General features: G+C 41.1%; 2 protein-coding genes across 2 annotated transcripts in view; one reads left to right on the forward strand and one right to left on the reverse strand.

The window, feature by feature from the left end:
- Positions 1 to 23,767, forward strand: part of GTDC1 (glycosyltransferase like domain containing 1) — a 274,459-nt gene that overhangs the window by 250,492 nt on the left and 200 nt on the right. The gene's annotated exons all lie outside the window — the stretch shown is intronic.
- ARHGAP15 (Rho GTPase activating protein 15) overlaps positions 12,214 to 23,767 on the reverse strand; it is a 332,079-nt gene continuing 320,525 nt past the window's right edge. Inside the window, exon 14 of the mRNA XM_040069035.2 lies at positions 12,214 to 13,495. Coding sequence (XP_039924969.1) covers positions 13,312 to 13,495 — 184 coding nt within the window. The 3' untranslated portion in view covers positions 12,214 to 13,311. The remainder of the gene's footprint in view (positions 13,496 to 23,767) is intronic.

A 23,767-nucleotide genomic window follows, 5' to 3' on the forward strand; every position in this document is an offset into this window, starting at 1 on the left:
ATAAAACAGCCCATCATATCTGAGTTGCAGCAGAGAGAAAAGTGTGGTCTTTGTAGTTTAATCAAGATCACAAGACTTGTTTTGAGCGTCTGTCATCTTTAATTTTACGGCACTTCATTTCAGAGTGGGACTGCCAGGGTCACATGCAATTAAAACACAGGCAAGATTTGTCTTGTGAAATCTTAACATAAAAAGTAATGTGTTACTCTATTTTAACTTTTCTACTGAACTCTGTGAACTCACTAATTACTTTTCCCCCTCTTGTCACCTTTTTGATATGACATGTATTTTATAAAGGAGATAGAAGTTTGGATTTTTTTTTTTTTTTTCTATAATGCATATGATTGAGGATAACAAAATTAAACCAGAGAAAAAAGGAAATGTGTTTTTCAGAAATACATTTTTAGAAATATCTGAGCATTACTGCTTCAATTACAAAGGGACTGGAGGATCAAATTCAAGGAAATAACTATTAATCTGCTTAACTAGGGCAGGTAGAAGCATAATATCAGACCAGGGATTTTAGCAAGGCCAATCACACAGAGTTTATTCTCTTGCGTGGGGGTGACAGGGGAAGGGTAAAGGGACTTTAATGTGGTGGGCCATGAGAATCACGAAAGGCTGGTATCTGTGCAGCTTCTTTATAGCTTTAGCCCAGTTGTTGCATCGTAGTGATCAGTAAATTGCATGGACCCTTATTAACCTTATTGATAAGGAGCTTAGGGAAGTCCCATTCAGTCCAGAATATATTCCTCTTTTTGTTCTCCTGTCTGTCTCGGTTTGCAATCCCAGTCTCTTTGTACAGAAATCCTTTATGTTGCACCTCAAAATTCTGTGCGAGTACTCTGCTCATTTAACTTGGAGCAAGGGAACTGTAGAGCAGAAAGGGTTGGAGTACGCATGGGGCCACGGGCCTATTTAAATATAGCTGGGACACCTGGAGAATGTTTGAAAAATTTCTTTTAAAGAATCTTTTATATTGTTCTTCTTTCAGTGCAGCTGGGGTCTGTGGGGATCAGGGGATTATTTTTGATACCTGTCTAAAAGAGTTATGTCTACGCTGATTTCCATCCCTTGCTACTAATTAACCTTATTGTATACAGGAAACAGTCTATTTAATACCTGCATTCTTTCTGTAATGCCAAGTAAAATGAAATCTAGTGTGAAATCTAGTTAGCATTTGCCTTTTTGAAGTCATTTTTGAGTTTCCAGTCCGGGTGACTGTGACCTCAAAACTGAAAGCTATAAAAATGGTCCCGATTTCGACTCAATGGGAGTTTCTTGAAGATTCCCTGTTCACCTGGACTTGCACGTGTAGTAAACTGCCCATCTTGGTGATTAACAGTGTTTTCCCAGGAACCATCTATTTTTTGGGTCACTCAGAGCCCTGCAAAGCGCATATGTTGCTCCTAAGCAAAGGAGTCTCCTCCTTCCTGCTGGAAGGATCACACGTCAACTGTTTCAGTGTACAGAGACTTATAAAAAATTTAAATAGCAATGGTAAAACCAGATCCATTAAGGAGAACAAGGAATGATGATTTAAAAATGTCACCGACAGATGCCCGGGATGGTGAGGGGTAGCAAGAGGAACTTAAACTATAAAATGGAGGGAAAAAAATCAGCTCTACCATATTTTAAAGGACCTTTAAATCCTGCTGAGCAACACTGGAATTGATCCTGTCTGCTCCAACATGCAGATAGAGTTGTTACTGTACAGCATGATTTCTGAAAAGAATATTCACTAAAATGAATTATTTTTCATGTATTTGATGAGGAAATGCTCCCCTGGATGTTGAAAGGTTGAGCCAAGCCCTGTGGTCCTCTGTGCTTTCTCTGCAGGTCTCTGAGTGCATCCCAGAGACAGAGTTGGATTTTTACATGAGATTGGTTCAATTCCTTGAAGAGGACTCGGGTCAGGTGGCTGGGTCACTCTCTTGGGGGCAGGCCAGCTGCATGAGCTTGGCAGTCTTTAGCAACAAAATCCTGAAGAAAGGGACATAATTTAGTAGTAAATTTTCTTCATTTAATACCAAATGATGATATCAAGAACAAAGCTAGTCAAAACAAAGGACAAGAAGAAAAATTAAACAACATTTTAATACTGACTGTGCATCAGTACTGACAACATAGATACTAAACAAAGGTTGGAAGTGCTGGTTTGATTTATTTGTTAGCATTGAAGCTTGGTGGAAGCACCAGAGGAATAAGACATTGATATCATTAGTTATAATCTATTTGGAAAGAAGGAGAAGCATTGTTTTCATTCCTGCTGGGGCTTGTCAGGCTGCTTGGCTGTTGGAAATTGGGCTTGATGGCAGAAATATAGGCTTATGAGCTTGAAGCACTGGGTGTTTGTGGGTGTCCGTCCCTACGGCTAAGTGGCCACAGTGGGGATCCAAGGTTTGGTTCAAGGAGCCTGAAAGGTGCCCCTGTATCCCTCTGTAAAACTAGTCCTCAAGGAATGGGACAGAATTTTTCTCGTTTGCTGTTTTCCTTCCATTTTCTGTATTTTATACTTATTTTGGTCAATAAAGCAATGTTCGTTTATGCTTTACACCATTCTCCAGAAAACACTTTTCTTTGTGCAGCCTTTCCAAAAACAACAGAAATAATCTGACTTCACTATAAAAGATTTTATTATTTTCTTTTTTTTCCTTCTGCCTTTCCTACTAAGCTCCTCTGCAAAACAGCTAGAAATTTTCATTTTCAAAACATTAGTACAGCAAATTGCCATCTTTCTGTGCACGGCATTCTCTATGTACTCATCATCTGAATGATTCCGGATCACTCTCTGGCAGCGTGAATCACAGCATGCCCTCATGCCTGCCTCTTTTTCAATTATATCTAAGAGGAAGACTGCTGGAGACCCATTTTTTCATCTTGCACAGGACCCCAAAAGTGCCAGATCTCATTTCAATATAATATTATGACAGTATGATAAAATGGATGTTAACAGGACACTGACTAATATGATCCGTAGAGAAATGATAGAACAATACAATATTGGGCAGATTGTATTACTAATGTGCATTTTATGGACACAAAATTGCCTTTATAAACAGGGTTCTAAGATTTAATCCTCACATCCTATGATCTTACTTAGTGTTCTAAGACGTACTGCAGCACTGCTGAAATTTTTTTGCATTCTTAAATGAAATATACTTTTTTATTTTAGCACAGGGCTGCCTATATCACTCCCAATTTACTAATGAAACTTGGCATTCAAATGACTCATCAGCACGTACTGCAAGGCATAAAAATAGATTAATGTGGCATACGTTTCTTTACCCATAAAAACGCACCTTCATATAATCTCGGCGCTGTCTTATTCAACAGAAAGTATGTCATTTCCTTCCCCTAGCAGGTCGAGTTAAAAATGAGCTAAATGTGTGAGAAAGCCATTACTGCACTAATGAAAAGCTCGATACCGTTTGAATTTTTCATCACGGGGTATTTGTTCTGTAGCACACAGCACTAATATTTACTGTCACCGGTACAGTATGCGCGGTAATTAAGTTACAGTCGTCAACGGGGTGGATGTTAAGCAAAGATGTTTCTGTGTGAGCCTGCATCTCTTTCACACGCAGTTCATGGGATCGCTGAATGGTTTGGGGTGGAAGGGATCTTAAAGCTTGTCTTGTTCCACCCCCTTTCCATGGGCAGGGTTGCCTTCCACTATCCCAAGTTGCTCCAAGCCCCATCCAACCTGGCCTTAGACACTTCCAGGGATCCAGGGGCGGCCAAAGCTTCTCTGGGAAACCTGTGCCAGGACCTCATCATCCTCACAGGGAAGATTTTCTTCCCAATATCTAACCTCACATGAGACAGTGCGTGAAGTATTTGTAGGTTCGGTTGATGAAGAGGAGAGAAAAAGGGTTAAAAAGGATTTTGACATCTGATCTATGCTCTGCATCAGTCCCTCCATGTGCTTCTCAGACCAGAAGGATGGCAAAAGCCACCTCAGGACCTACTGGGTAAAGAGTGACCATGTAAGGGAAATCAGTACCACAGTGAGTGTTTTTGGTTTTTTTTTTTCCTAGAGGATGGATCAAGGTTGAAAAATTATACACTTGCCAAAATCGTTATCCTCATTCAGATCATGGATGCTGACCTCCCCTGCATCATCTGTGGTGGCAGGATGGTGCTGAGGGGTTTCTTGTACCTTCATGGGGTGTGTGGCTACCTCCCGTTCTCTCTCATCTCTTCCCTTATTAACTTCAGAAGGATATCATGTGAAATTAATAAAATCCTTGTAGGAACAGATGGAATTCTGGCTATAGTAACAACATAGCATGAGCTTCATAGCTTTTTCATGAAGCTCCAGTCTAAAGTTTTCAGGAGATTTCTTTCCGTAAGCCCAGTCTTTTTGGAAGGTATCAGAAAATATGGAATGTTCCAAATTCCCCAAGTGATCCAGCTTTTTCCTGCCAAACTGTCTATCCATTTTAACAGAGTCGTCCCATGCTCCTTTTCCTCCCGCCACCTGGTGACACCTGCCACATCTGGGCTCGTTTTGTCACAGTCTGGCTGCAGATTCCTGGAGATAATTGTGAGACACATCTGCTACTGTGCACGTGTACCTCTGATTTCACAGCAATGCAAGGTGTAGCTTTAAATAAGTGAATCAGAGTCGCATTCAGACCTGTCTAAACTTCAGGAACCTCTGGCATGTTTGTGTTCAGAGGAACTTTTGACAAATCCCACAACTTCCTCACCATTAGGTGGGTACAGAAAGACCTGAACCTGACTGAGAGGCGTCTGTCCCCTGCACTTCTGGACTCAGCCAGTCCGAAGGGAGCAGTTTCCAAGAGCACAACGATTTGCCTCCCCACCACATTATGCTTGGCAAGTGGCCTGAGACAGATGTACACTCGCTTCTTAATTAGACAGCTTTTCCCTCTCTATCCAGTGAGTTTTGCTGGTTTCTTTCACCGGAGAGTGTCCATAGGAAAAGCAAGAAGCGCAGCTTGTGACCCCTGCAGCCTTGCAAAGTGCGCTTGAATAAGGCAGAAAAAGGCATCCCAAGCCGATATGCTAGTGATGATTCCTTCTGCACTTGGGCATGTTTGGGGTCAAATGTTCCAATTTGTCTGTGAATAAATCCCCAACCACACAGGTAAGAAAAGAATTAGAAAAGGTTTTGGCCTTCGCAGGGCCAAATCTAATCTGCGCAGAAATTATTTGGGATATGAAGCAATAAAAGCCTTGTGTGAGTAAACAGGAATTTCTGCATACTGGAAAGGTTTTTGAGTGCCTGAGAAGAGCCTGTAGACCCTTTGGCCATGGATCTCAAGATTCACCTCTCTTCACTCCTCGCTCCAAAGCAGTGTTTTCCTAGCAAGTACCTACTGATGATCTTAGGGATAAACGGCATTGCTTCTGAGGTGGAGCCCTCCTCTTTCTCGGCCTCTAAGACCATCACAGATTTCTCTAGCAGCATCTATTTCCATAGTGTTTTCCACTGGTACAGGTAGGCTATCCATAAAACACAATATAAGTATTGTTCTATAATAGGGCAGGTCATGTACATTGGCAGAAATGGAAGAGGAAGACGCATTTAGATGCTCTTTCCCTTCATACAATAGAATTATAGGATGGTTTGGGTTGGAAAGGATCTTAAAGATCATATTGTTCCAACACCCCATGCCTTAATTCATCCCATGTCCCTCTTTCCCCCTGCCATATTTGCCTAGCTCTATGAAAACCACCTGGGATGAAAAACTAGTTTACTGAGGGCCTGTACTGTAGGAACAGCATTTCCAAAGAGGTCTCAATTATCTGAAGCACAGGCTCTGTGTGAGGGAAAAATATATTGTGGTAAAGAGAGTAAATAAAGAGGGTAAAATGCCTCTGGAGAGTGACCATTCCCTGGACCTAATCACTTGGTATGGGCCAAACCTGAGGGTCTGGACACACACTCGTGTTGAAGGTACCTGGAGGAGCAAAGACTCATTTGTCTCTTTTATCCATTCCTGAGGCGCCTACTTGACAAAACAAGGCTGACTTAAATCAGGAAAAATATCAGTTTGCTGTGTCAGAGCTGCTCTGTTTCTTCCAGAATGTGAAAAAAGTGGCCTTTGTCCTCCCTCTTCCTCTTTCTTACACTGTGTCTAGCAGCCTCAGACAATGAGTAACATCTTTTTCAGCTTGTGCTGACTCTGCTGAAGCCACTTTAAAGATCCACCTTTACAATCTCTTAGCTGATGTACTCCATGATAAACTCTGGAGAACCGGGGGGGCTTTTTCCCCATGCCATTAGTGTCCTGATGTAAAGAAATACACCCAGGACAGGAGAACACAGACCCAGAAAATGCACCAGGTCTCAATTCATTCTCTTGTGTTTCAGGGAGGGTGTTGAATTGTCCAGTCAAGGAAATGTTTCGATTTTCAAACGAATTCTTTTTTTTTTTTTTTAATTCCTCCCCCCCCGCCTTTGTTTTGGGAAATGAGAAAAATATATAAAAGCAAGTTATTAATAAAACATCTATTATGCCCATGGGACAGAGGTCCTTCCGTATTGTTCAGATGGCATGTTTATTGTTGACATCTCTCTTTTCTCTGAGTATGCACAGAACCCTGAAATCCTTTTACATTTTTAATAAGATTATTTCTTTTTTTCAATCTAGTGCAAGAAAACCGCATCTGCAATATGCATAATACTCTCAAAAACTGCAGCATCAGAGGGAAAGCACTGCCAGTGTTTTTGGCTATGTGCACTTCAAAGGGACACGATGTGAAAAGGAATGGTACCAGAGGTACTCAGGAAGGTGCTCGCATTTTGCAACTCAGGGCATGTTTGTTTAAGGTAGTTGCCTTATTTTTCAGTTCTCGCATTTGAGGTAAAGCACATCATAAACATAAGGGGGAAATTGATTTGTTTTCCGACCAACAACGCTCCCTAAATCTGGAATAACCGATGTTACGGCGTTGCTTTGTCCGGACTCAGTGCCTTGTGGAGTGAGGTGATCACCAGCTCCACGTTCCTGCAGCACTGGGCGGTCTGGGGGGGTGTGTGGAATCTGTGGTTCCGTGAAAATGCGGGTCTCCAGCTGAAAGACGAGGGTCTGCACAGCATCACCCGTGTGCTTCAGCACCAGCGTGTGAGGATGCAGCTGTGCTGGGGGAGCTGGGCAGGATCCTGGTCCTCCTTGTGGCAGATTCCAACCCCACGTCCCTGAGCTGACATTTTAAATTTGCAACAACGAAGGGCAGAACCAGCCTCTGCTCATGTCCTGTGGGTAAAAAACTGCAAGGGGCCCAGGAAGCAAGATAGAGATAGCCAGGGTTATGTGGGCTGAAGCTGCTGGTGGAAATTTGGAGAGCTGCAAGGTGAAGTAGCCACAAGGGAGAAACCAAGCAGCACTGGCAGGTTCTCTGTATGGACAAAAATAGCATTTAATCCCCCAAATTCCCTTGTGGACCTGGTCCAGGCAATAAGGACAGTTCAGTTCTTCAGTGCAGAGCAGAAATCAGATACAAACAAGCAGCTTGATTCCTTTAAGAGCTGCAAAGGGCTCAATAAAGAAAATATTAAGGATCCTTCCCCCTTGGATGCTTAAGAGCTTTGTTCTAAAAGGCAGACTAGATACACAGAGCATCCAGTGAAAGACAGAGCAAGTTGTAAGAGGTGTGGCAGATCTTCCATTTGAGGGAAGGTTAAATTGATTAAGAGACAAATGAGAGGTGATGTGTTAGTGGTATATAGGAGAGTGAATTGCCAGGAGAGGTCAGTCAGATGATCCTATTTAGCCTTTCCCATAAATCAAGAGCAAGCAGAGTGCTATACAATGGTACTAAAAGCTAATGAATTTAAAAGTGATACAAGTAAAATATTTTCCTACATGGTGCATAATTAACCTGGGAAATTCATCAGATACCATTAAGACAAAGAGCCTAGCAGGATTAAAAATGGATAATAAGTGACAGAAACTACATAAAGATAGAAATGTATACAGGGTGTTCAGCCATTTATTTAAAACCATTTACTGCCTGGGGCTGCAGAGAAACATCCCCTGTGGGAAAGCTTAACATAACACTGGACTTTTTCTACCCTTTTTTTTTTTTTTTTTTTTTTTTTTTTTTCACTGCAGTGGGCAGGCTGGAGCCTGAGCAATGGGCTGGTCAAACCACTTTAATTTTCCAGACCAGAGGTCACATCACCAGCTACCCAAAGTTGCAAACAAACAAAACAAACAAACAAACAAAAGTTCAAAAAGCTTTTGAGCTGCTTTGAAAGCTTCTGAGCTTTGAGACAATATAGAAATCACTGGTGGAGAGGTGGTTGTTCCCTTTGTACACCAGAAACGCAGCCAAAAAAACTTACAGATCAGGGCCAAGTGCAGATATTGCATTTTGACAAAGGCAAAGGAGAGAAGAATTGTGTGGAGTTTGAGTCCACATTTTATTAACTTAAATGTGTTCTAAAATGGTGGCTTTTTGTGGATAGTTAATTGGCACTCAATCTGAACTTGCAGTATTTTATGGTCCCCCTTAAACAAAGCCTTCAACTTCCACTGAAGGTGCAAGGGGTCGCCCCAGGTATTTTGGAGGTGTGGACAGCCTGCTTTGCTGGGAGATGGTGGATTCCCAGCACCTCTGAAGTATTTCCGAGGGTTTAGGGGCAAATTATAGAAAGTCAGAGAACCTCACCATAGTCAGCAGTTTGGAAGAAAAATTTCTTTCTGTTCTGTTCCCTCTGAGGTTACCCTGCCCTTGGGTTGCAGGGCTGGGTGCCTACAAAACCCCAAATACCTGATTATTGTAGGTGAATTCGGTTTGTAGAATATATAAAGTGTCTGTGAAAGTGGCGAGGTCCTGGCACATTTTGCCCAGAGTGTCTGTGGACTCCACATTCCTGGAAGAGTTCAAGACCAGGTTGGATGGGGCATGATACAACCTGGGATAGTGGAAGGTGTCCTTGCAGTGGGTTGGAATGAGGTGATTTTTAATGTCCCTTCCAACCCAAACCATTCTATGTTTCAATTAAAAAAAAAAAAAAAAAAAAAAAAAAAAAGGGTCTGAATAAAGCGAGCACTAAAATCAGAAGTTCTCTGATGACAGGTGTCTCTGTGTTTCTCCCACATTTATGTGCACTGGCATTGCATCCCCAACTCTCATCTCCTGAGTCTTGCATTCATTTTTGTTTTAAACATCAATATATGTTTTGTATGTTTTATTTTAAGCATCAATATATGTATGGTGGTGAGGGCTCACATTCTCCGTCCAACATGAAGCAAATCTTAGCAACAAGGCTCTTTGAGCAAAAATGGACATTAATTCTCACAATATTTCAGGTATGTTTGGAAGTATGAGGTTGTAGAGTGTAAAAATAGCCTGGAGCGATGGCAGAGGACATTGTTTTGCTGTGATCACTCGTGGTGAATTGGCACAAGGATGAGATTGTTGCTTTTGTAGCATCCTGAAGCATTTCTTGAAGAGAAGGGCTTGGGTGGCCTGACCTCCATAGGCCACTTGCTTGTCCCTTGATCTTTGGGGAAAGGTTGTTGCTTTTTAAACCAAAGTGGGTGCTAGGAAAGGCTCCAATGTTCTGCAAAACAGCCATGGCCCTGGGCTCCATTTTTGCATCCTACAAGCCCCAGGGCTTGTGATTGAGCCCCGTGCCTCTGATTATGCTCAGCTTTCCTGTGTTCCATGTTCCCTTTCTGAGTCGGGAGCGCCGTGCAGGGGAACCTGCTGTGCCATGATAATATGTGCATCCCCCGAGGCTCTCCCTTCAGCCTCTTCTGAGAATGAGCCTTGTAAAATCTACACACTGCCTGATTACAGTGGTGATTGTGGGCCCAACTTCCTCCCCAGCTTCCTTCCCAACTCTGCCCAGGGTCTGTGTCCTATGTGGAAATTGATTAGCTGAACTTCTTGAGTGCCTTGGGCTGAATGGCAGCCTAAGGCTCTGTTGCAGCATGGGGTGCTTGCAAAAAAAGGCTGAGTGTTACCTGCACCGCTCTGGTAGAGAATTAAAGAACTCTGATGAGTTCTTTAAAGCATGTTGAAATGCACACTGCTTGCAAAAATATATATATATCTATATGTATGTAAATAAAATGGGGAATGAGGATTTATTCAGGGGAGTTTATATCTTCTTCTAGCTGTAGCTCAGTAAGTCAGTGTGTCTCCTCATTTGTTCAGAAATCCTGCTTTACAGTGGAATTTCTTTAGTTAAAAACCGACAGTGTTTCTCGCTGAAGCTACAATTCAATACGTTGATGTTTTACCTTTATTTTTATGGTAAAACTTTGTAGCTGGAAATGCCCTTGTTTTGTTTCCATTAGAGGTTTGTTTCTGGTATCGCCTTTTACTGCATCAGTTCCAGTTTTGTGCTCATGCTTCTCGGATGAGTTTGAGTAGAAGATGTTCTTCACAGGGAGAAGATGCAGATAAACAGTGATCCTTAGACATATTTGTCTCTGCTGCATTCTCAGCCTTCAACTTTTTTTATCATTTACCATTAATAGTTCCTCGCTCAAAATATCTCTGGCCCTTCTCAAACTGATCCTGGCTCCTGAAAAAGAAAGGTCTTCTGCACGTCTAATTTTGACTTGCTGAAAATTTAGCAGAGTTTGAGCAAAACTCCTACGAAGTGATAGTGAATATTCTAATAAGTAACAATTGGAAGAGCAATGTAGTGGCAATACAGGCTCGGTGAATTGCAAAACTTGGGCAGTTTTGGGGTTTAGAAATGTTTAAGTCCAGCGACAAGAGTCTGACAGGGTCCTGGGCTGTGAGCTTGGTTAATAAAGAGCAAACTGCCTGAGCAGGAGGAAAATGAAGCCCTGCTGCAGTTAAGGCTTGAACATTTATTTTTTATTTTTGTTTTGTTTTTTTCCCACTCTTACCCTCTTTTATCCTTCTGGTTTCTGCTGATGGCAGGGGCTGAAGGGCTGGCTCTTTGACTAATGGTTGAGTCAGTAATCTTTCCCATTAAATTAGTGTATGTATTAAGAGAGACAGGAAGAATTGGTCTCTTGGGGAAGGAAGCAGCTTGGTAGCAAGGCATGGCCATTCCTTTGTGTTGTCGGGATGAGAAAGGAAAGGCATCTGCTACAGGCCCTGGATTTATACACTCCTCTGGTGAGAGCCACTTGTGTCCCCCCAGACTGTCTGCCCACGTCCAGGCTGCAATTTAACAGAGCATTCAGCAGAGCAGCCAGCACTTTTGTACAGTGTTCTTGTAAGGAACCCTTCAAACCCAAAGAAAGGCTCATGTGTCCAAAAGTTTCCTTGACTTTTTTTTTTTTCCCCCTTCAAACCAGTTGATTTTAAGAGAGATATGGTACATTTCATAAGCCTTGTCTTATAAAAACAAGATGAGAGGAGTCTCCGTGTGCCGAAGAAAGCCTGAAAGAAGATTAATTAATTAATTAAGAATCTTTCCTTCTGAGTGCAACAGGCTCCAAGTAACAAGTGAACTTTTCATTTCCAGTAATAGCAGAAATTACTTCAATAGCATGATTGTGAGCACCCGTGGGGCCATAATGTGAATGGCCTTTATTAAGGAATAGACTGAACTTCTGACTATCTTTCTTCCAGTCATTTCCACAGGCTATAAACAGCGCCTGGTTTGTTGCTGTTAAAAGGGTCCATAGATGATGATGCTGAAAAGCATCACTGTTTAAGTACCCATGGCTTGACATTAACATGAAAAATATTTTCTTGAACATAAAGTGAATTTGGGTTCTCCAGTACGTTATAGTTTTGTCCAGAAGTTATTGAGCTGGATATCTGTGATACGAGGGAGATTCTGTTTGGTTTTGTGTTTTTCATTTTAATTACTGGTCACTACCTCTCTGGTTTTTCAGACATGAAAGAAGTCAGAAAAAAACAATCTCAGGGTCTGTTTTTGTGTTTTCTTGGTGTTGTTTTCCACCTGTGTCAGTACCTGATGAAGGAGCCTAGTCTTAGTTATCCATCAGGCCTCATTTTATATTTGTTCCCATAAATAACAGCTCTAAGGAGTGACCTGTCCTGAATATTGTGGAGTTTTGCACAACAGTGCTGAGTAAAAACTGAAGCAGCCCATGATCTGCTGAGGTGATATTGAAGACATATCTCTCATGCACAGCAGACCTATGCATTAATCCTATGTTTTGGGGTCTTTAATTGCTTTAAATATTTGCTTCTGGATCTGTGTTTCACACATCTTATTTACATGGTTTATTTTTCATTTTATGAACAAATCGATAACCAGACAGACTCTTTACCACACTGGATTAGTTTTATTTATTCTCTTTGAACTTGATTAAAAAGCTGTCAAACATAAGTCTACACTTTATCAGCAGAATACTTTTACAAAACAGGGTAGGAGATGTGTATAGCTGGAAACATACATTTCAAAATGAAACAATATTTGATATATTCTAGACAGTTACCCTTTTGTTTATCCATGACAACTGAAACTAACCATCAAATGCATAAATTGATTCAAGTCTAGCCAAGAAATCCTAAGGGCATATGAAAAGGCTTTTTTTTTAAAGTTCTTTCTAGATGAATTTAATGTAGTTCACCAATAAAGCATCCTCAGGAGCACAATACAAATGCTACAGAACATGAGATAGCTGGGGAAAGCGGGCAGATGTACAGTGTGATGAAGAATCAAAATGGATGTTACATTAAAATGAGCAGTCATGCAATGTCTTCATTTCATGTACTGCGTTTAAGTAAAAATGCCAAAGTTCCAATTCCATTTTTAATTTCTTTTAGGCACTGTTATGCAAATAGTGACATTCTCATTTTGTTTGTGTTTGTTTATTTTATTTGTTTAGAAGCATTAAATGCGTTTTTTTCTCAGCACTTGGGGCAGACAAATTGATTGTTCATCACGTCTTTAATTCTGAATGTATATTAAAGAGAAAGGTAAATTATACTTGGTTCGGCTATGAATGATCTTGTATCACTGCTTTAATTCATTGCTTTTAATATATGTACTTTAATCTGTTTTCCACAAACCTCCTCAATTATTATCTGTCTTTCTGTGCCATTGCATATGTTGGTAAACAGCATTTTCTATGGTCTAGGGCCATATGCTGTATGCTCAGCTTGCAGAAAATGTGACACTTGGAGTGCTAGCATAATGAAACTCTCAAAGGGTTAATGCAGAATACATATAGGCAAATGTTGACAATATTTTTTATTCCAATGTTTGAAAATTAGACACAAAATCATCATTAAGTTTGCACAAAATGAGGCATCTGTCACTTGAAAGAAAAAGAAATATTTCAGAAATATGTTTACAGAAATGTAAAAATATTAGACATCAAGACAGATGTGAACGTTTTCAATAACAGGCCCTGTCTGTCAGTCTTCCTCCGAGCCGAAGATCTTGCTGTACTCGCTCAGCATAAGTTCAACTATCTGATTTTGGTACAGCATGTGGACTGCCATGTTCCCTGTCTCCTTTTCAGGTCTAAGGAGCGTTGGTCCAAACACAATTCCTAAGCTTTGTGTTGACATAAGATTCACGGATTCCTTGGCTGCTATCCTGTTGACAAAAGGAAAGAACTGGTTAAAAGAGAAGCGTGTCAGAGGAGTCACTGTTGCTCTTGAAGCACATGGAGGCACTTTTTAACTGCTTCTTCTGATAGGAGGGGTGTTCGTTTGGTTATCTTATCAAAAGAAAGAAAACAGGGAGGCACGAGAAATTTCTGCCAGTGCAACAAACAAAGAAAGGAGGGTTTTTGTAGTGCCAGGGGGAAGATTCCCTGCTTCCCTTAACATGGTCTCCAGCACTGAAAGGGTTGTGCAAACCAAAAAAAAAAGCCCCTTAATATAGAGCTCATATGAAACACATTCCTTCTGCTAATTTAAATCCAATAAAGTGAGTATGGTCTGAAATGGATTGTGAAATTTATGTAACTAAAGACTTTTGCATACCTTATCCTGACACAAAGTTTCTTGAAAGACACAGAGACCACATACCTTAATGAGATGACTTAGAAAATAATGGTGAGGATTATAACCTTTGATATCTTTATTACCCACAAAATTACAAGAGAAGGACTATTATTATTAAAAAGTTGATCTTGTGTCTGTATTAAGACTTAATATTCCTGTGGAAAGGACATTAGGGATGAAGAAGTCTGGTCTAAGAACAGCACAGGTTTAATGGATGGAGTTTAGGTAGGAAGTTTGGCATAAATCTCTGCTGTGGTGAGTACAGACTAAGTGGAAATCCATTTCCTTCAACCCTCCAGAATATATTATGTATCCTAGGGTTGGAAAGACTAGTAAATGAAGATACATATTTTATAAATAAATTGCACAGCTCCACCAAGGAATGCAAACTAAATGCAACTTTGTTATGTAAACGTTTGAATTTATGGATGCCTCCTTAACCTGCTAGTTTTAAGTATTAAAAACCTAAGTATTCCAAGTGGATTGTTGAAGCCAAGTTCTGCTTCTCCCCCTCCTCTGCCACTGTCACTCATTTACCTTTTTAAAATCCAGACAGGCATTTAAAAGCCATCACATCTGTCTCTATTTTCCCATACCTGCTGCTGAGCTTACAGCAAGCCAAGCTATAAGGGAAAGAAGCTTTTGTGAGACCTGTTGGCTCCAGGCACTTAAAAAAGTGTTTCTTTCTTGTTAGTGGGTGGGTCACACAGCAAAAAGCATCTCTTGTGGATTTGTGCCAATCCTGTCGTTTACCACATTCCTGGAGCATCAACACTCGTGGTTTTTTTCCCCATATATAAATAGGAAGAATTGCTTCCTTCTGCCTCATGCTAGTAACCGTGGTGTCCATTGCACAAAACACTCTCCATATGGCACTAATCAAATTGGCTTAGCTATTAGTTTCTTAAAATATAGCATCTTCATTAAATTTTTTAAAAATTAATTATCTTTCCTCTGTGGTAATATTAATATATCATCTCTTCTCTTAGGAGTTCAGAAAGTCTCAAAAGTTAAAAGTTTTGTTGCCAAGCGACTGCGTGGGCTTCTGATGAATGTCACACATCTTTATCACAATTAAAAATGCTACAGAGGTGACGAGATTGTTTTGCTTAGTGCCACTTATGCAGAGGCATGCACAGCAAGCTTGAGGACCTCTCCAGGAGAGAGACCTGGTTTCTGTTGAGCTTGCTGTGTGGTGAAAGTTGGAAACCTCATAAAGTGTTTGGAGATGACATCAGCAGGAGTATAGAAGCATGTTCCCTGGGTGGGGAAATTCAGCAGCTTTGTCTTGGGTAACTTTAGAAATAATCACTTTAGCAGCATCAGCCATGGCTTTGAGCCAAGAGGGTGTTGATAATGGACAACACTGATGGAGCTGGAGAGGAAGCCCCTTGCAGGGAGAAGGAGGCAAGGGACCATGGATGAGCAGAATCAGGGTGAAGAAATGTGGCAACAGAGCTCAGTTTACTGAAGGGATGGGGGGGGACTGCCTCCCCTGTCTGTAAAATGTGGAGCAAGATGTTGAGATCCCATGTTCCTGATGGGGACACAGAAAATGGAAGACTCATGGCCAACCCCTCTGCTTTTGCTTGCCATCTTTCCGAAGGAGAATAATTTCCCTGGCTTATCCTGGAGGTTCCATCCTTCTCATGACATCCTGGCAAAGTCCGGGCACGATAACATTCCCCAGCAGTCAGGAGGTGGGGTATGGCTTGAGGGAATGGAGGCCGTGCCTGGTGTGTGTCGGTGATGGAGAGGAACGGACTGTGGTTCATCAATATGGAACATTGAGAACATTTTGTCTAAGTTTGGGTTCCCAGAGCTTAATGCTGAAATAAGCGGTGCTGTATTGAGAAAGTATCTTGAAAATCCTTGATATATTCATGCAGTTTCTCCTGTTTTTACCATAATAACAACACAAAAAAACCAAATCAAACCAAACCAACTAGCCAACCAAAAAACAACAAAAACCCCCCACTCAGACACCCCCCCGCCAAAAAAAAAAAAAAAAAAAAAAAAATTAACCAAGCAAACTTGGAAACATGGAAAGTCTGAATAGTTAAATAATGTGCGGTAAAACATAGCTACTGAAAAAGTAGAAGGAAGGAATTCAATCCACCCTGAATAGAATAATTATATGTTTTGGACTTTATGTCTTTTTGGATTACAAACATTTACCAAAGAAATTCTATAACTGATATTTTTTATCATCTTCCACAATAGAAGAAGTCAAAGAAAATCAAAATAAAATACACAAGCCTAATGCTATTGCTATAGCTACTAGGTGAAATTGAGCTGTTAAAAGAGAAAATATTGAAAAATGGGTAAGAATCCCTTTTTTGGCAAGAAAAAAGAGCAAAAAGAGTGACACACCATTCTCAACATAAAGAGTGAAAGGAAATGCCAGAGGTACTTTTTGTCAAACCCAAATGAAAGGAGCAATGATCCATCAATTTAAGGTTATTTTAGAAACAATCTATAATCCAGTACCACAGATGTTGGAACCATATCAAGAAATTGTTGGGTGCTATGCTGCATAATTTTTTTTTTTTTTTCCTCCGAAATAACTGAGTTTCAAGAATGTCTTCAGTCCTTAAAATCACAAGTCAGGAGAATGCAGAGAATATAGTTCTCATTATTAATAGTAATGAAATTAATGATGAATTAAAACAGCAGAAGTGTCTGATAGCAGAGCTGTAGTGTCAATGGCAGATATATGAGGAAAAATACTTGGAATTTATGCTTTGGCTGTTGCCAAGGCAACTGCAAGCTGGAAAATGTGTGACAGAGAGCAGGGCAAGTCTACAGCTAAGAGGGTCATTGCATGGTGAGTTGGCTATCTAGTTCCATTAAACCTACACTTTTCAAACTCTCTAAATAAAATCATTATTAATTTTGACGTTTGGAAGGCACACTGGATTATTGCTCCAAACACAGTAGGTGCTAGGAAATGTTCTTTATCTGTTTTTACTTTGTAGTAACTGCTGAGGAGGAGAGAGGGTTTCTACAGTGACCCTGACTTCTCAACATCTCGGTATTCCTATTGCACATAAAAAAAATTTGAATTGAGTGTACTTGGGGAGGAAAATCCCATTGGAAAGGATGTTGTTTTAGTGTAGGCTGGAGAGTGTTGGAGGGTAGAGCCAGATGCTTTGAGATCTACTCAGTTCTGCTTTCTTACCCTTTTCCCGCTTATGAGGATTTAATTTTGTTCAGTGTCGGGCATTTCTACCCTTAGCTGAACTGGTTTTAGCCATGCCTGGTATTCTTCCACTGTTTTAAATTATATTTAAGGGCAACTTTTCACTAGGACAATCCTGCTATTCTTCCATGAACTGGTAATATCGACTGTGACTAAAGGACAACACATTACAAAATGATGGGGTCAGAGGAGTAAGAAGGGGTCACTTGGTATGAGGTTGTGGGCTAGAATGGCAGGTGTAGGAAATGCCATCCCCTGAATTCAGTGGAGGACCAAGGGATAAAAGAAAGTTTTGATCTTATCAGAATCCTGTCCTCCAGTTATACACAATATTTCTGTTCACACAAATATTGTGTGGAAGTTTCTACCACTAGATTCAGAGACCTAAACCAACACAGAAGCCAAGAGCGATTGAAGATAAACAGGAATAAATGAAACTCCACCAAAAGGATTAAAATTGTTTTATTTGTGTCATCTCTCCTCTTGGTATGGGAACTAACCTTATGGAATGAGGATCCAGCTCCTCTCTGAGTGGGGTATTGCATGAAAGCGCATTTGTGTGGGTTTTGTACCTTTGCTGAACTGTCCTAAGCAGAGTTGCTCATCCTGATGGATGACAGGACTGATTTGAAATGTAAGTTCCTGTGAACTGCCTTAACAGGTCAAAGTGTGTGCCTCTCATTGATTCCCTTTGCCAATAATTATCCTGAAATTAGCCAGTATCTCTTTCCTATCAATTCTCAGGCATATGCAAATGTAATATTGTAGCTTAAGGACTTGGCCCTGGTTAGGGCTCAGCTGCCTTCAGCTGTCCCCAGCAATAATTCTGTTAACAGGCCTCTTCACTGCACTGGTACAGGCCAGTTTTTATGCAGCAGCTTTCTGGTATTGCAGAGCTCCCAATCAATTTGTTAAAATTTGTCTCTTATGATGAACAGCTTCCAGCCCAACACTTTACGCTCCTCTCCTTCCCAAATGCTGGTTCGCAGGAGTTAAAAAATAACAGGTATTACATACTTTGCTTTAGTGACAAGACATTTGGGAAGGAATCATCCAACCTTGAAATAAAATCTTTATTGAAAGCAATTCTACATCCATGCCAGTCAGATACATTGTATGATCAGAGGAGGTGTCCCAGGGGGAAGCTCAGTGCTGTAGACAGGGTTGATTACTTGGACCTCCTGTCAGTTCTTAACTCATTGACAGCGGCTGAGACATTCAGTACAACTTTGTTTTCTTTATTTGGAAGTAAAGTTAATATACTTACCTTAACTGTGCCAAATGTACTGGAAAATAACCTGATAATAAAACGTACCGTCCTAGGAAGTGATAATGTCTGTGTGCCTATAAGCACATTTTCACAGGGCTTTTGCGGCTGGGTTTTCAGTGTTAGGAAGGAACCACAGCTACAACACGATGTGCAGATAACCTAAACTATCAGTTTTTTTTCTCAACATATTTCTTTTTCATTTAGGGCCTGTTACACACTTTCCTGAGCTACAGCGTATCAAGGCCACATCATTTTCTGTCGTCAATTTATTTCAGTCCAGCTGCAATCGTTGTTCTTTGGGAAGAACCTGAGTGGATTTTGGTACTAAAAAGTGAACTGCAGTTTTGAGAGTCATCCTAAAGTACAAAACCAATAGGGTTCCTATAACGGATCAAAATCTTGCAGAGATATCCATACCCAGCAGGATAGACCAGCTGAGAGGAGAGAAACCAAAATACACACACTGTGGAGGAAGAGTGCAGGGCCTGTGCATTACTTAATTCCATCCTGGGAAACTTATGGAGGTAACTGGTGGTAAGGGAGCCCCTGATGCCACAAACTCTATTTGTGTAAACTGTTCAATTCCTTGCACTGCTACATAGATAAATTTCAAATTCATCATTAAATTCAGATTCTTGATATTTTATGAGTGCAGACTAAACCTCATTATTGTCTGTGTCCTGGCTGTATGGGTGATTTGCTCAGGTGCATCACAGTGGTATTCACCAGCTGATGAAGCTAAGCAGATGCAAACGTCATCAGTGGAGTCCTCAGCTTGTGAGATCTGTACACTGTGATGAGAACAAGGAGATTGGTGTGCACGGAACTGAGACCTGAGGCTTCTGCTTATAGAGGAGCTCCAAAACACTACAATGTCTGTCCTTTTCCAAATGTGCTGTGTGGTTTCCTCTGTAAGAAATAAGCACAATTCAGGGGTCACAGTGCACTAATACAGTTTTAATCTACTTGCATCTAGCTGTGTAGAACATGAAGGCATTTTAAATTCCTGTTTGTTCCATAGGTAGAACTTGAAACAATAGCTAGGCTGGTAATAGAGAAACCAGGTCATGGTGTAGGATATGTTACAAGAGGGGTCAGAAATAGTTCAGACATACTTAAGGGCTTGCTTTTGCTGAAAATAGCCTCTATGGCTCCTGGCCTACAGAAACTCCATAGGCTTCCTGTGCTGTGCAGCTGTGGGTTCGTGTTACAGCTCTTTGGGAAAAATCCCTTCTCTTGTCGCTCTGGGATACAAGAACGAGCACTTGATGCTCTCTTCCTCCACAGACTAGGCTTCAAATGTGACCATTGGGTGGCTATATATAGCACCTGGACAGCTGACAGGGACCTGGTGGAGAATGGGCTTTCTCAGGGGATTCCCCCGCATATCTCACAGCACGAGCCCTTCCCTGGATGAACTGCCTTGGAGCCCGGCCCTAAATGAGAATAATAACTGAGCTAACTCCGAACATTGCTTCACAGTTGGCTGCATAGTCTGTGAAAAGCTGAAGAAAGGCATTTATTCTGGCTTAGCCTGGTTTAATAAGAGAACAGTTAAAAATAAATTCTCCTCAGCGCTGGGTGAACTTTGCTTCCCATGCGACGACCCTGCAGAAGAGTGTGTGGGCTCTTGCCTTTGCACAAGAAGAGTTTCTCTTCTGGGTGGCTGAGGACAGCATGTAAAAACACATTTATGTACCTAAAGATACTGCAGCCTTTACAGGGGCTTCATTCAGGAAAGTGCTTTGGAAGTCCTTCTTCTTCTTCTGCACAAGGAGAGGTGCTCCTGCCCTGCTGAGGAGCTGTGAGGGGGATAATGGTTTTTGTGCACCTCACCCTTGGGCCTGTTTGTTTTTCTGGATATCTTCTGAGTCACAGAAGCTCCAAAGGCAGGAGGGGCACGCTGGTCCATGGACAGCAAGGGCAGGAATCTGTGGCTCCACCAGAGACCTTGGTGTGGGCAAAGGATCAGGTCCCACTCCCCCAAACCAAATCAGATCAAAGAGGTGGATTCAATATCTTTCCACAAAATCTTCCCCATTACAAAAATTCCAGGTCTCCCTTTTGGAAAACGGATCCAGCTGGGTGACCTGCTAGGTTCTTCCATTTATTGACAGCCATCCCTCTGTCCTCCCAGCTTGGCTTGGGTTTTAATTTTTTGTGTGTGAATGCAAGCTTGTTCTGGCTGGTGCAGTCAAGAGGACAGATCTGGATATCCATGTTGCTGTTGTGCCTGCAGTTTGCCTCTTTGGGTACACCCTTTTGGTAGGAGTCAGCTGAAGGCCATGAACTTCCTCAAGGATCATCCTGGACCCCTCTGGCAGCAGCTCTGTGCACAAGGCACTCATTTTTTGCCTTCTTTAGTAGCCCTGTAGCAGCAAATTTAGCTCAAACAAGAGCAGTCCCCTGCTCAAAAGCCACACAGGCACTGTGAGCACAAGCCTGTCCTTGGGGAGGGGATGGGAGAGAGCAAAACCCCCCGTGACAGATGTTGGGCAGATGCTGATGCACTTAGAGGTGTTTGGATAGCAGAGAGATAAAGGCAGTGTTAGACTGCATAGAATAATATGTGTTCAGACAGAAGTATACCACCTTAATGCCTAAAATGTATTTTTGGCTGGTGGTGTAACTTCTGCTGTGCTTGATTTTTTTTAAAAAAATATTTTTAATTCTACTTCTGATATCTTTTTTTTTTTTTTTTTTTTTTTTTTCTCCAGAACAACTAGCTTATTGTAAAGACCAACCTGTCATAGGTCCTGGATTTGTACACTTTGTGGTCTGTGTGGTTCAGAAGGCAACAGATAGTTTTAAATAAATAAAGCTTTAACTTTTTAAATTGCTTAAATATTTTTGTTCAAGAATGCCCGAAGCTACGTTTTCTTGTAACATTAAAAATAAAAAGCAGCTAGTCACAATCTCGCTTAAATCACGAATTGTAAATATAGAACCTTTATCATCAACACAGCACATCCAAAAATGTCTTTGTAAAATAAATCAAATTATATGAGTTAATTGATTCCAGGCAACATCAGCAACTGCAGGTGGAAACTGAATAACAGGATGTTTATTAATGAGGGACTATTAATCAAAATTGACAATATCAATTCCTGTTTCTTTTATTTGAATTCTACCTGCACAATCCATGAACATATTCACTGGATTTTAAAATAAAAATTTAAAAGTGAAGAAAATGCTGACACTTGGGATTTTAGCTTCAGATGTAGGGCTATTTGTTTAAACAGCGAGAGGATATCCTAAATCCAATTTGACAGGCAATGCCAAAGATGCCAGTGGTAATTAATTAGCACTTAATTTAGACCACAGAACAACAGGATATGGAATTGGTGCTCAGTGCCATTTCCCCTTAGGCTTCATCTCATGAGGGTCAGGAGTATGGCTGTTGCATTGAAGGTCAGTAAATAAATTGGGGGAACACATTGACACTGGACTTTTCATGATAGATATCCTTCACCCTTATTGCTGCCTCTGGCTATAGCTGATGAGAAAAGGGCTGCAATTGTTCTGTGAAGAATGTTGTGGTGCCCAGGCTCGAGTGGAGCAAGGTGGTGCCTGAGCTCAGGAGCCCGGCAGTCACCGTGCTGGCAGAGAAATGCCCCAGCTCTGTGCCTGGGCTGGAAATAAACTCCTGACTGTAGCACAGAAAGCTTGAGGAACTCTGACAGGCGAGAAAATTCACTTAAAAGCAGCCCCTTAAGTTTGCTAGATTTGTGAGCTTAGCTTTAGATTAAGCATAATTAAAATCAAGGGAAGATTTTAAAGTGAGGTTAGAAACTAGGTCAGCAAGGGAAAAAACACATTTCCTTATTATCCTCTTGTCTTTGTCTTAATAATATTCGGTGCTCCTCCACAGAGCTAAAGGCTCTTAATAAAGGTGGATTAATGTTATTAACAGCATTGTTTTCTGATGGGGACACCGAGGCTTTGATGTGCTTAATGATGGACAAACAGAAAGTACGTGGCAAAAAAGCAGAGCCACCAGTTCTGGGTTGTAACTCCATGAGAGAAGCCACTCTGAGCAGCACACCCAAAGCAGAGGGGATATGGAAAACACAGAGGAGACCCCACGTCCCTTCTTCCTGGAGACACATCAACTGCATTCTTTGGTTTAGATTTACTGGTTTGGAAGGTAGAAAGATGATGAGACTCTGTATTATAATGTAATCCTCCTGCTCCCAGTAAAATTAGTTCATCTGTCAGACACTTCTGCGCTCTGTCTTCCAGTAATCTCTGCCTTTCAGAGGAGGGCCTCAGGTGGAAGGTGTCAGCACTGCCACAGGTATTCAGTGATGTTACAGCTTTCTGAAGTCACTTCTCACAAACTGCACCTTACTATGCCTAAGTAGTCCAGTTCCCTGTGTCCCACAGGGTGCTGAGCAATGGGAGCTTCACTATTTACAGCAGGGTGGCTCTGGCTGCACGTCCCAGCTGTACTCCAGTAGTGCAGCTTTATCCCCTTGGTCCCCTGAAGGGCTGTCTGCATTGCTACATTGTGAAAACACTGAGTTAGACAGTAGTCTCTGCTCAGAAAATGTATCTCGGAAGCCCCAGGTTAAGAGTTATTTTACCTTTCACTTCATCACACCCTTTGCAGGATCTCTCTCTGGGCAAGCGAGTGAAATTTTGATTACTGTGAAAGTCACTGACAAAAATCCCAGCAACTGGAAGCCACAACAGAGTCAGAATTTCACCTTATATGAGCTTAACTTTTCTCATTTTGGGTGATATCTACTTTTACTAAGTGGAGTTGTTGCTTTTGACTATGTGCAATCTATAACCTCTTGCAGCCTTCAATTACAGCTTTTTGTGCTATAATCCAGTTGACAGCAAATAACTCAGCCCTGGATATGACAGGTTTACTTTCTGACTTAGAGCCCAGAAGGGGCAATTGAGGGGAATTTCAGCCTGGGATGTTAAGCTATAGACACCCTGCTCAGAAATTCATCTTTGCTTGTGAGTCCAGAGCAGCCCATGAAAAACAGTTACACTGTCAACACATTGGTTTTGTCCAGTGTCATGAACGAATTATTCAGTTCTGTGAGAAACCCAGTGATTTTTGACATTGAAATAAGAGAATGTGGCAAAGAATCTCACAGATGTCAGGGAACAAGCTCTCACCAAAATTTTCTTTTTGTGTGAATTTTTATATCTTAGAATCACTGAATCATTTTTTAAAAAAAATCAAACCAGAGCATTGTAATTACTTCATAAATTATTCTGTTTCAAGTTTTTTTTTTTTTAAATAATGAAAAAAATTTCAAATGTTGGCCAGTTAACTGTCCCTAATATAAAATCTCCATCTTTTTATCCCATATTATCACCATCTTGTTGTCTAAAATGAAAGTCTTTTTGCAGCCGTCTACCCAACA

The sequence above is a fragment of the Hirundo rustica genome, chromosome 7 (genome assembly GCF_015227805.2).
Source record: "Hirundo rustica isolate bHirRus1 chromosome 7, bHirRus1.pri.v3, whole genome shotgun sequence".
Taxonomy (NCBI): Eukaryota; Metazoa; Chordata; class Aves; order Passeriformes; family Hirundinidae; genus Hirundo; species Hirundo rustica.